We start from the raw sequence: 12,057 nt of genomic DNA, 5'->3' as shown, positions 1-12,057 counted from the left end.
TCAGTCTAAAAACCACCAACTTCTGGCATTAAAAAAAATATACCTATTTTTTCTGCTTTTATCATTAGCCAATTTTGCAGATTTTTTTCATTGGGTGGGGGGTTAGTCAGTTCACAGCATTAGCAAATCTACGGAATGAGTTGTTTTCCCAAAACCGTTATAAATGACAGTAAAGTACCCCCCCCCCCCCCCCCCCCCCTTTTCTGCTGAAGTGTATTTCAGAGTCTGTCCTCTTTTATTTTTAGTAACTATAAATAGAATCATTGATTTAGCGTGTTTCATACGCAACGTAACTTAGCATGCTTCTCATACGGTAATTCAAAATTTAACATTTAAAAGCAGTTCAAGAGATTTAAAAGCAAAGAAAACAAAAATGGCTTACCAAAATGACTAAAAGAGCAATACAGTGCAAGAACAAGATTTTGGAGAATATGATTAAAAAAAAAAACCCTTTGAAAGAGCTTAATCGTAGGTATGGGAAAAGAGCATTCTTTTGAAAAGCTTTTACACTTTATTGGGGATGTTTTGAATCTTTTTACTGCACAAGTATCGACTGTCGTGCTTCAAGATATCGTTTTGTTTCTGAATCGGTACTAAGTAAATCAAAACATCTTGAGTACAGAGTGTGAGTACTTTTGCCACCTCTGTCAACCACCCTAAAACTGCCAACCCCCCCCGCTAAAGATCTTAATCCGACATCTCTCTGGGCCATAGTCCCATTTCCTGCTCTTTTTTTTGGGGGGGGGTTGGAAAGGTGGAAGGAAACCAGATCAGTTTGCCTCCTACGCCAGACGGTGGTTGCGTGTTTGGCTTTTCCCAGAAAAAGTGCTGAGATGGAGGAGAACTTACAGAGGGACTTAAAAAGTGCGCAAACATCTGACTCAAATTAGGGACCTCATCTTAATTACTGGAACAAATATTCCCTCCCCTAACCCAAAAGTATGGAAAAGTGTGACACATAGATGATACGTTGAAGGACGATGACCATGTTTTAGCGGGGCCACGACCATCCAGTGTTGAGACGCCACTGGTTGAATTATGAGGCTTGGCTTACGTTACAAATGCATGGAATCCAACGGAATGAGGCCCCGTCCGCATGTCGGAACAGCAGGAGATAAATGAGATATCAGCCAAACGCAACTGTGGCGCATACGCATTGGAGGTATACACAGCAGGCTACGTTGCAAATGTATGTATGCACATTAAATATGTCAATGTGACACATTAAGCATATATCAAACATGTATGATGTAAATAAGGAACATGAAAGATATGTTCAGTTCACATTAAATATGATGTAAGTATTAGTAGCATATACATCAAATATGTTGGGGACAAGATTACGGTAATTTTTTTCCCCAGGCCCTCTGAACTAAAAACATTCAGCTTTAAGTACAAAACGGGAGTTCCACGTGTTATTTTGAAGACCCCCTAACCTTAACCATGCTGTGCAGTCAGTGGTAGCAAGAGTAACCTGTGGAATCTTTTGGATGATGTCATGCCATGTGGCGGCCACTCCAAAATTGACCGCAGATGCAAGCTCATCACATTTTCCAAAGTTGGCAGCGACCGTCTTTGTGTGCATGTACAACCCCTGTTCGCCGTAGCCCTTAACCTTAAGCCAGTGGTGTCCAAGGTTTGGCCTGGGGGCTTTTTGTAGTCCACTGCACGTTTTTTGTTTTTTTTGTTTTTTTGTTTTTTTTAAATCGGCCCACTTTTTTTTCTTCACATGGCAAATAATGGTGAATGTTGAAATACATCTTTTTATTTTTCCCCCAAATGTAAGAAAAAATTCTCACACCATTTCTTTCTTTAATATTGTAAATAAAATGTGGTCATGCGCTTGTTACAAGATGGCACACATTTTGTTTTTTAAATTGATGTAACAAATAGTTTTCATTATATGAAAATTTGTCATATTTTGAATGTTAATTGATATCCAACTTGCTTTAACTTTTTTAAGCATAAAAAGAGAGCTTATTAAAATGTTCACATTATATTATGTTTATTTAAATGGACTTACACAATATATAAAAAAAAAATACTTTATGATGTATGAAAAAGTTTAATGAAATTTGTCAGTTTTTTGCATTATAAATTATAATCGATCACAAATTTATTTTTTTTAACATTTAATTTTTTAATCTTACAAGATGTCACCCAATTTTTAAAATGAAGATAACCACACAATAGAACTTTTTGATTGGTCATGAAAAAAGGTTTTTTGCAACTTTCCTAAACACAAGGTGAAGGCTTTGTACAGTACAATCCCTCCTTTTGTAAAGTATGTACGAATCCCATCTTTGTCTTTGAACGACACAGGCGGCGGAAGCAAGACAAGTGACCAAGACGGCACTTATGGACGTTTGTCCCGCTGACCACGACATCCACTTGAGAAACCAAACCACAAACCCAAGCTTGAGGCTTTTGGGTAAGTAGCACTGTTTCACAACTGCCTGACCGCCACCGAGTGTATGTGTACATTTACAGTAAGTACATGGAGATTTATGCACAGAAAAAACAAAAAACAAAAAAAAAAACACTGTCGTCACATTACTTGTCTAAAAAAATTACAAATTTGTTATCGTATCATTTAAAATTTTTTAGCCCCGATGAAAAACGTCTTTGCACTTTCAAGAATTATGACATTTTTTGGGGACAAGATCCAGCTTTTCCTCATCATATAACATTTTTTTCCCCCTTTAATAATAGGAAGTTATCATAACATTGTCTTTTTTTTCTCTAAAATGGGCAAGTTTCCAATTTCTATTTTAAGGCTAGACATGGTTTAATTAGAATTAAGAGCGGGTCCTTGCAAAAATCTCTCTCGTGGCCCGCAAATATTTGAGAAGCCTCAACCTAAATACTCTTGAAAGAACATTTGGGAGAGTTCAACTTGTTTCTACACGTGATTATTTTGGCTCGACTGCGTGAAACCCACACGTTCGGTAAGTTCTCGGACGAAAAAAACCCCTAAAAAAACGTGATCAGACTAAACGGCGACGGGGTGAAGGGAGCAAGGGGAGAACGATTTGGTGGAAAGTATGCAGTGTAGTTTTCCATTTTCTCCCAGTCTTGTCTGTCCCGTCTGCAAACTGGCAGACGAGCAGCGGGGGAGGATTTTAAAGCGAAAAGAAACCCCAAAACATATCACCCTGTTCCCACGGTAACAACCAGGGAGTCGGGCTGCCGATAGCCCAGGTTGGATTTGGAATGGTTTGCGAATGGCGTCACTCTTAATAAAACAACTGCAGCCCACTTTTGGCCTTCCTGAGTAATTACGCCTCATTAAAAGACTTGGAAATGCCACCACTTGATCCGAGTCAGCTGTATTTGGGGTTCTATTAGAGTCCACGGAAGCTTTAAAATCCAGTCAGAATTAAGTCTAGTTAAAACCAATATGGGGGGGGGGGTCCTCCAATTTACAACCGATTTCTGTTCCCACAACAATGTAATTTCACGATGACCTAAAAATGCACTATAACCTTCACAGGTGAGCATAATTTGACTCTCTAAACTTTCAAAAGCATATAGCCAACTTTTTGCACAACTTTGATCCATGTAGCTTTCCAAGGACGTCCACTTCACTGCCTTTCTGTGACTCCTCCAGTCACTCTATATTGCCGTTGCAAACACCTAATCACACTATAACCATAAAATATTTTTGGTGTTATCCTCCAAGTCCATTGACCATTCCTAGATAAAATGACACACGGTTGTATCCCACCAAGCAGCCTATATAATGATGCGGTTCGAATGTGAATGGTCGAGCTGTGCACCAATCGGTGGCAACTCCAATTGAATATTGAATAGACCATTAAAAAAAATGCCGAATCAGATTTTTCTCATACGAGTTCACATGCGTGAAAGCTACGTACTCAGCGGATGCCCAGAATTAGTTGCGGGAATTTTTTATTTTTTTTATTTTTTGCTAGATAACAACCCCTGGCTGCAGAAATGGGAATATTTGTCCGTCTTACTCCTCGTTGATGGCCGGCTAATGCGACAGGATGAGTTTGAGTAGCAACTGAGATGGATTTAAAATGGTAGCAAAGAGAAGAAAGCGACATTTGTTTTGCTGTTATCCAGGGCTGGATCCTGAAGGTTAACGTAAGTTATTTTAAACTAAAAAGGTTCATCTTTCCATGTGTTAATACACTACGTCAACAACACGCCGGCCGGTATGTGCTACACTCCAATACGTTTGAATGAGATAAGCGAAGAGGGCTTTGTAAACATTTGATCAAAATTAAGCACTATACAGTATAGGCACGCTCCATTTGCCGTTTTATCAAATTTGATTTTACATTTCATTTCATTTTCATTGACTAGTTTTTCAGCAAAAATACATTGAGTAACCAATTCAAGTTGATTCGCTCATTCAGCGGCTAATGTCAATACGAATAGCGAATGCTCTAATGAATGGTTGTTCGTCTATGTGCCCTCTGATTGGCTGGTGAACAGTGCAGGATGTATCCTCTCATTCAATGTCAGCTGGGATTGACTGGGATGAATGGATGAAATTATTACATCTCATTACCCACGAAAAAAAGCTGTTCATCATATTTTACTAGATGTGGGCCAACACTCTGTAAAATCAGTTTGCGCCTTCATTCATTAGCTCTGCTTCCAACCACGTCTTTGTTGCTTAACAAATGACCGTCTGTCTGTAAGTCCATGACCCAACTGCCGGGGGAGCTCTGGAGTAAAAAAAATAATTAAAAAAATGTTTCTGACACCAGACGTTGAGTGAAACTATAATCCTGCATAGATTTTAGAGCCAGAGCAAGCTGGTTTTGGTTTTAGCTAGGCGCTGAATAACGGTTTCGGAAGATTTAACATCAGGAGATTGGTTGCTCGCTGGTTTGAGGGGGTGGAGTGATGTCATATTTCAAACATTTCACTGCAGGGACTTGTGAGGTTGGCTGGCTCGGCATCAGTCATGTCAGATTGGCCTCTGCTATTAATTATCAGAGTGCCAATATTCAATTTTTAAACAAACCAGTGTGACATCGGCAGGATAAAGGCGACGTGATTCCGACACGACTCACATGCTCACACAATCGATTTTTTTATGCCTCCATTCTGATTAATTATCCTCTTTAAATAGTCCCTCATAGCACGTGAGTTCAGACATCCAGAAAGATATTCTACCATCCCATCAGAATTCTTTCAATTTTTACAATGTTAAATTTAATCCCGAGAGAGATTTAATCAAAGCAAATGTCTCCATAAATTACATTTTGAGTTTTGTAGTTGATCAAAGAAAATTGTCCAATGATCATCGCTAGTTAAAACGGGTGGTTAAAAAAAAAAAAAGAAAGAGAAAATCAAAGAAAAGTCATTGTTATTACTATTCGTGTAAATTTGAAGATACAGTACATGGCCAGAATTATCACACAATAGCTTTTCTTTTTAAAATCTCTCTTCTGACCAAGTATCACATTTAATAAGTTCATCATGGCATAACCGCAATGCTTTTGCATTCATTGAAAAAGCAAAAGTTGGACAAGTGAAATAAAACCACAGAACACTTTGTCAACTTCAATTTACATGCCAGCGGTCACATTAAGACAAAGCATTGGCACCATTACAAAACATGTCGTAATTTTCAAATTTCACTTCAAACAATATTTGTTGGCACAACTACACTTATGAAGCATAATGCTAGCTATCAAACTCAACTAAAAAATCTTAATCTGCTAGCTACGACCCTGACGATTTTACGTTAGATTTACACTGTACGAGGAAATAGCACACTACCAAACGCCAGTGCTTCATTCAGGACCAACAAAGACAAATCGTAATTGGGATTAAAATAGGCTAATGTACTGAAGTCCAGCTTCAAAATGTTGTCAAATGGCAAAAACAAATTGAAAAGTAGACATTTTCTACCATCTACGAACACGGAGGGCCAATGCTAAATCAACAACAAGTCAACGTGCTCTCTTCATCAGTTTTGTATCAGGCTACCAAGTTTTGGACATTCCAAAATTCATCTAACTGTCGGTCACTATGGCCAGCCTTAGACGAGGCCTGTGCTTTGCTGCTAACACTACTGTATGCTGTGATTTACGGCGCGTGGGTAGTGGGCGTCGGGCAAGCTCGGTCACCGACATGTCTGCAGAGGAAATGCCTGCCGTCACCACAAACCTCAATTGGGCACCAATGTCATTTACAGCCTCACCAAAAAAAAAAGCAGAACAGCTCAATGCGTTGATTCACTGGCAACGTTTTGTCTGTCTCGTGCTACGGTATGCAGTAAAGAGAACTCAAACAGGACCGACCTCAAAGACTTCTTCATCAAGTATTCTGGTTCCGAAAACGATAATTCCTTTGGTGTCGATGATGGGGTGGGCCGATCGGAGCAGCTTCTGGGTGGTCTTCTTTTTACAGTCCAAAATGAGGGTGATGGTTTGCTTGTGTACACTGATGGCCACTCGATGCCACCTGGATAAGAAGAAGAAGAGGAGATGTCCGTTTACACGCGGAGAATTTGTGGACCAAGTGAGCACTTCCTTGTATTCATGTTAAAATATTGTCATGGTTACATTTTGAGCTTTAAACTGATTGAAGGAGCAGTGACAACTCTAACCTTGCTAGCCCTCACCCTACCTTAACTATATTAAACACTAGCCCCTGAGCCCCCATAGCCTGACCAACCTAAATTCTAACCTGCTAACACACGTACCCTAACACCAAAGTCTACCCCTTAACCTCTACTTAGTTCCCTAACCCAACCGGTAACCCTACGTCTAACTCCAACCATAAACCCAACCACCTAATCCCCTGACCCTAACCCCTAAAATATCAGTTGTCCATATCTAGCTTCTAACCCAAACAGTAACCAGAACCCCACAAATGTTAATCCTGTCCCTTCTAAACCATATAATGAAGTCACTAATCTATAAAGCCTAATACCATCCACTAACCTTAAATCTTCAACCCTCAACTCGAGACTTTAATCTCTTAACCCAACCCTAACTCATGAACCCAACCTAATTCCTTACTTTAACCCTACTCAACACCAACACCTACCCTAACTCATAATCCCTAAACCAAAACCCAGACTTTAAACCCCCAATCCCATCTGATAGACCTAAACATCGTATTCTAATATACTTCCTCCTATCCACAACTCCCTAGCCCAAAACCCCTATCCCAACCTGTGTGTTGTCCACTAAACCAGTCCACCTACTTTCCGTCGGCCAGATTGATCCCCCGGAAGAGCGGGTAGTCCTCAGGTCCGGGCTTCCCCGTGTGGTCCTCGTAGAGGAAGACGGGCGAACGCCCCATTTCCAGTCCGAGTTGCTGGATTCCCTGCTCGTTGTACACGGACAACAGGAATGACTGGCTGCCCTTCTTAGGCTTCACTGTGGCCAAGATGGAAAAGTCCTCAGGGAACACATCACCTGGCGGGGGGAAGCACAGATTTCAGTACTCGGGTCAGAGAACTGACGTATATTCAGTGGAGCAAATGGACACAACACAGACAGAAGAGGACTTAAATCTACGGAAGAACTGGATAATCCATCTTGGAGCAACATGAGGAAACAATCAGCTGGAGAAGCTGGCGGTATAATCGCTTGTAAAAACTCCAGAGTCTAATCAACTGTCTTCCAAATCGCTCTTGGAGAAGGAAAAAAATGTGGGTGAGATTGGGTTTTTTTAATAGCAGAGCCTATAAAAACACACTGTTTATGTTAAGATGAAAACGCCATCTATCAAATCGTATATAAATTCATATAAATAAGCATATTTGGGTATTACCAATACTTTTTCCAAGCATCCATGGAGATGCTTGCCCCCATTCCAATCTTTCATTTTTATGGAAACTGGCATTAACAAACAACTGCAACAGATTCCACTTGTAATTCCTTGCTGGTTGAGCCCAGAAGTGGAGATGAGTGGGAAAACGTTTTGCTAGCTGAGGTTTAAAACCTGACATCTAGACAAGAAGAATAGAGATGCCAACTCTTTTATTCAGAATCAGGGCTGTCAATCAACTTCCCGCCTTTATGGCTTTTATTGTAAATGTCAGGGCATGAGTCAGTCAGATGAAGTGCATCTTTCGTTTGAGAAGAAGCAATGCAAAGACAACACTGGTGGATGCATTTGGTGAAACACAGTACAGTGTCCTAGAGGTTCTCAGTTCAACTCTAGGCTTGGACTGCTCATTCTCCCTGTGTTTGCGTATTTTTTTTCCTGGCACTACAGATTCCTCCACAAATTCCAAAAACATTCATGCCAGGTTAATTGGATACTTTGATGTACCCCACCAATGACTAAATGTTAATTTGTCCTTATGAGCCCTGATTGGTCATCAGTCCAGGGCGTATCCAAATTCTCCTGCCTAAAGTCAGCTGGGCCAAGCTCCAGCTCACCTGCCGCCCTAGCAAAAACTAGCGCGATAGAAAATGGATGGAACCTTAACAGAGTATCAGAGATGATGATGACTCAGGAGCAGTGGCCAAGTGTCAGGGAGCCAAAATAAAACAACTTTAAGTATTCCAAAAGGGTTTCTCTTTCGAAGATTTCCGATACGCCCTCAGAGGATCTTTAGCCAAATATAAAAATAGACTTTCTCCTCAGGAGCCCCCATCAGTAAGCACTCATTTGGGAAGGCTTGGATTTCTCCCTGGAATGCTCTCCCTTCTGTAATAGCGACTTCGGGGGACCACCAGGTGAGAGATACCCTATTGTGTGAGCCGGCAAGATAGGAATGGAAGAGGCCAGGCTTGCCAGAAAGTGCATGACCAACTGGGAAAAAGTTATTTTCACGTCCCAATACTTGCCAGTCTCAAAATTGTGCTTGTCTTCACTAGGGTAGCATGCCTATGACAGCTGATTTGAGGCAAGAGGCGGAGGCTGGACTGCTCACCAATTTGACATAAAATGTGAATTCACACATTCACATATAAATATAGCAACAGTTATATATGTTGACAAATTATATTTTATGGTATATTGAAAATTATATGGCATTCATAACATAATGCGCATTTTTGTTGTATTCTGCAAATGTTTGTATTTTGTAAAAACTATGCACCATGCATTTCGCCAGAATGTAACATTTAGTCAAAAGAGCGCTGTTAAAGGTTTTACAGCCACAATCAGGCAGACAAATTGAGTAAACAAGAAAAGAAACAGAAGCTGCTGACGACATGAACCCTGGCGGCGTTAGCTTCTGTAGCTTGAGGCGCTAATTTGCACATAGCCTCAGCAGACATACCGCGGCGTGGGAAGCGTACGCTATAATTAGCATGCCCCTTTCGGGTCATAAAGGTAATAGAAAGGACTTCTGTTTCTAGTTTTAAACGAATCATCCTTTCCCCAACGTTTGATGACTGCATGTCTCGCGCTTTTCCACAACGCCGCCACAAGAGCTTGCTTCGTTGTCCAACACAGTTTAGCGTCTCTTTGTCGTTCGTTCGTAGACATATTTTAAGGATTAGGTGGCAGAAAGTTGAGCTTAATAGTTTGAGTCTTAGCTGAGCTGGAAAAATTAATGGGATGGAGTGATGTCACTGGCTAGGCTCTCTTGGTGTAACTAAAGTGCGTCAACAGTGTGTTAACTGTTAACATGGCTTTAGTTGTATCTAGTTTGGGTTTGACATTGTCTACATGTTTGAAAATGTTAAACCGATTTTCAAAAGTTTTCTTTTTGAAGGAATGGCCAAAATCCAGAATATTTCAATGTTTATATCATAACGCTAGCACTTAATGATAGCTTGTACATTATTGCATGATTGCAACTCACGTTATGTTTTTATGAAACGACTATTTCTAGTGTTTAACGGAAACAATAATGGTGTACTTTTGAAAAACTTTGTGTTTTCATGCTCACAAAAGTCATGTAAACGAAGCCAAAACAGTTTTGAATGTAATGCTAATCACAAAAGGCTAGCTTGGAGATTCTGTCATTGTTGACTAATCATGGCCATTGTTTTTATACTTTTATACGACCATGACAAGTGTTTTCAGTATTTGCAACAGAAACGATGAGTGTCATTTGTTTGTTTTTTTTGTTTTTTTTTAAACACTGAAGCCCAAAACACTCAAACGTATGGCCAGATGTTAGCTAGCTCCAATGTCTAGCTTGCAGCTTAAGGTTTTATAGTATGACAGCGGCGAACATTTTCAGTGTTTTGACAGAAAAGACAACGGTATCAATTTTGAAACTGCACAATTTGTATCCAGTAACCTCCACAGCTGTCTGCCAGAGTCACGTAATTACAGCACGTGCATCCGAACAGTCTCATCTGAGTTTGCTCCAAGACGAATATTGTGATTTCGCAGCGTGTGAATTCACACACCGGCCAACAAGTAGTAAGGCAGGGTGGCGCGTTTCAAAGGTCTAGCGAGGGACAAATCACATCTGACGCCGACGGTGGTCCGGTCGAGGGTTTGTTCTCTTTCTGCATCTCAACCACATCACTGCATTTCTACTTTATTGTACACCACAATCGTTAAATTATTCCAAGAATGAAAAGTTTTTTGGAGGGAAAGGAAAAAAACGTTAGATGACACTACAAAGCAAAGAGAAATGATAGACGGTGGAAAATGACGGCACTCCAGGGACAACAGAGAGAAGATGGGAAAAGAATATCCAAAGCCACGTCAGCGCGGTTTAACCCACAGAAGCCCCTCATGCTAGCTCGGGGGCGGTCAGACTACAGCCCTGAGGACACACTCCGTTCTTTACATTGGCCCACTGAGCATTTACATTAGCAGAAGTCCTGAAGTATTTTTTTAAATATATATAAAAAAAAAAAGTAGTATAAACTTAATGAGTTAATTATTTTTAAAAGAAACAACTTTTGCACATTTTAAATGCATACTTAACTTTCTTCCAATTTTTATGTAATCACCATTTTATTCTCTGGAGTAGATGCCATGGACTTCCGACTTCCGGGTTTCCCACATAAGCTCCATTTCCGGCCACTGCTGGCCGCATTCCAACACCCCCCCTATAATTTACATATTTTAAAGTTCTTACAGTATTGGCTAGTCAGGGAATTTTTTTTTTTACTTTTCCAACCGCACAGTTGAAATGAGCATGTCTTTTCTTTTTTATTACATTAAAATAAAAAAAAAAAATAAATAGAAAAAGTAAAAAAGAAAAATCAAGATTCTTTAGATAACTGGATTCAAAGTTCATGCTCGTTGGCTGACATAAATAATAAAGTTACGGGAGCTTTTAAATGTGTGAAATTGCTTTCCCGCTATGTTTGACCATTATATCCCTTCCTTACTGCCCTGCGGGTTTGCAAGTCCGTGAAAATTGAACCGACTACATGACACCTGCGCGGGATTAGTGTAAAGCTTAGCTCACCTGGATACAGCTGTTTTGTGGGGGCGCTGAGCTGTGCCTCTTTGGAGACTCGGTAGGCAACGTCGGGTCCTTGCGACGACCGCCGATTCGAGCAGAAGCCCGTTGTTTTCGTGACACCTTCGGGTAAATTGTGAAAATCTAAAATCTTCAAGAGGTTCGCTGGCTCCGCTGCATAGAAGGAAAGAAGAGATAAACGCAGAAGGACGTCACGTTAGTCATCAGGTTTGCAGTGTACATTGATGTGTGGCTAAGTTAGCTACTAAGTCAGCTACAAGCTGCTAAATTAGCTGCATTTCAGGTAGAAGCGTCACAGAACATGAAGATGCTATGCTAACATAGCATATAGATTTAGAATATCAAAGTCAACAGAAAGCAATTTGCGTAATCAAATGGAAGACCAACAGGAATATGTAGCTTAGCAACATAGCATGTTTTGAGGTAATAATAGCATGGTGGCTGTTCTGAGGCATTCAAGTGACTAAATGTGGCTTGATTTTAATTAGCTAAGCTAGGAAAGCATGTTAGCTTCACACTAGCCTCATTAGTTTAGTGTTTTGGCCTAGATAAAAAAAAAAAGTTGCAACAAGGAGTGTGTTGCTAGCCTTCTTAGCTTAGTGTGCTAACCCCACAGATAGTTAATGTTAGCACTGGGCCAAGACAAAAACAGTTAGCTAGGTAAGCGTGCTAGTGGACTGTAGCTAGGCCTCGTTTGTGTTAGCATA

The 12,057-nt window shown here is 40.3% G+C and overlaps 2 protein-coding genes across 7 annotated transcripts in view; one reads left to right on the top strand and one right to left on the bottom strand.

Moving 5' to 3' along the window:
- The window catches only part of col5a1 (procollagen, type V, alpha 1), a 67,490-nt gene that overhangs the window by 40,108 nt on the left and 15,325 nt on the right, over nucleotides 1-12,057 (bottom strand). For all 4 annotated transcript variants that reach the window (XR_013278808.1, XM_077498261.1, XM_077498262.1 and 1 more), the window contains exons 2-4: nucleotides 11,336-11,503; nucleotides 7,199-7,412; nucleotides 6,288-6,450 (exon numbers count right to left, since the gene is read on the bottom strand). Coding sequence is in view for 3 of the 4 variants with exons in the window: in XM_077498261.1 (XP_077354387.1) it covers nucleotides 6,288-6,450; nucleotides 7,199-7,412; nucleotides 11,336-11,503 (545 nt within the window). In the remaining variant the exon portion in view is untranslated. The remainder of the gene's footprint in view (nucleotides 1-6,287; nucleotides 6,451-7,198; nucleotides 7,413-11,335; nucleotides 11,504-12,057) is intronic.
- Nucleotides 2,321-12,057, top strand: part of agpat2 (1-acylglycerol-3-phosphate O-acyltransferase 2 (lysophosphatidic acid acyltransferase, beta)) — a 120,543-nt gene continuing 110,806 nt past the window's right edge. For all 3 annotated transcript variants that reach the window (XM_077498336.1, XM_077498334.1, XM_077498335.1), the window contains exon 1: nucleotides 2,321-2,431. The gene's annotated coding sequence lies outside the window, so the exon portion shown is untranslated. The remainder of the gene's footprint in view (nucleotides 2,432-12,057) is intronic.

Source organism: Festucalex cinctus, chromosome 15 (assembly GCF_051991245.1).
Source record: "Festucalex cinctus isolate MCC-2025b chromosome 15, RoL_Fcin_1.0, whole genome shotgun sequence".
NCBI lineage: Eukaryota > Metazoa > Chordata > Actinopteri > Syngnathiformes > Syngnathidae > Festucalex > Festucalex cinctus.
Note: the sequence above shows the minus strand (reverse complement) of the source record. Positions and strands in the feature narration are given on the sequence as shown.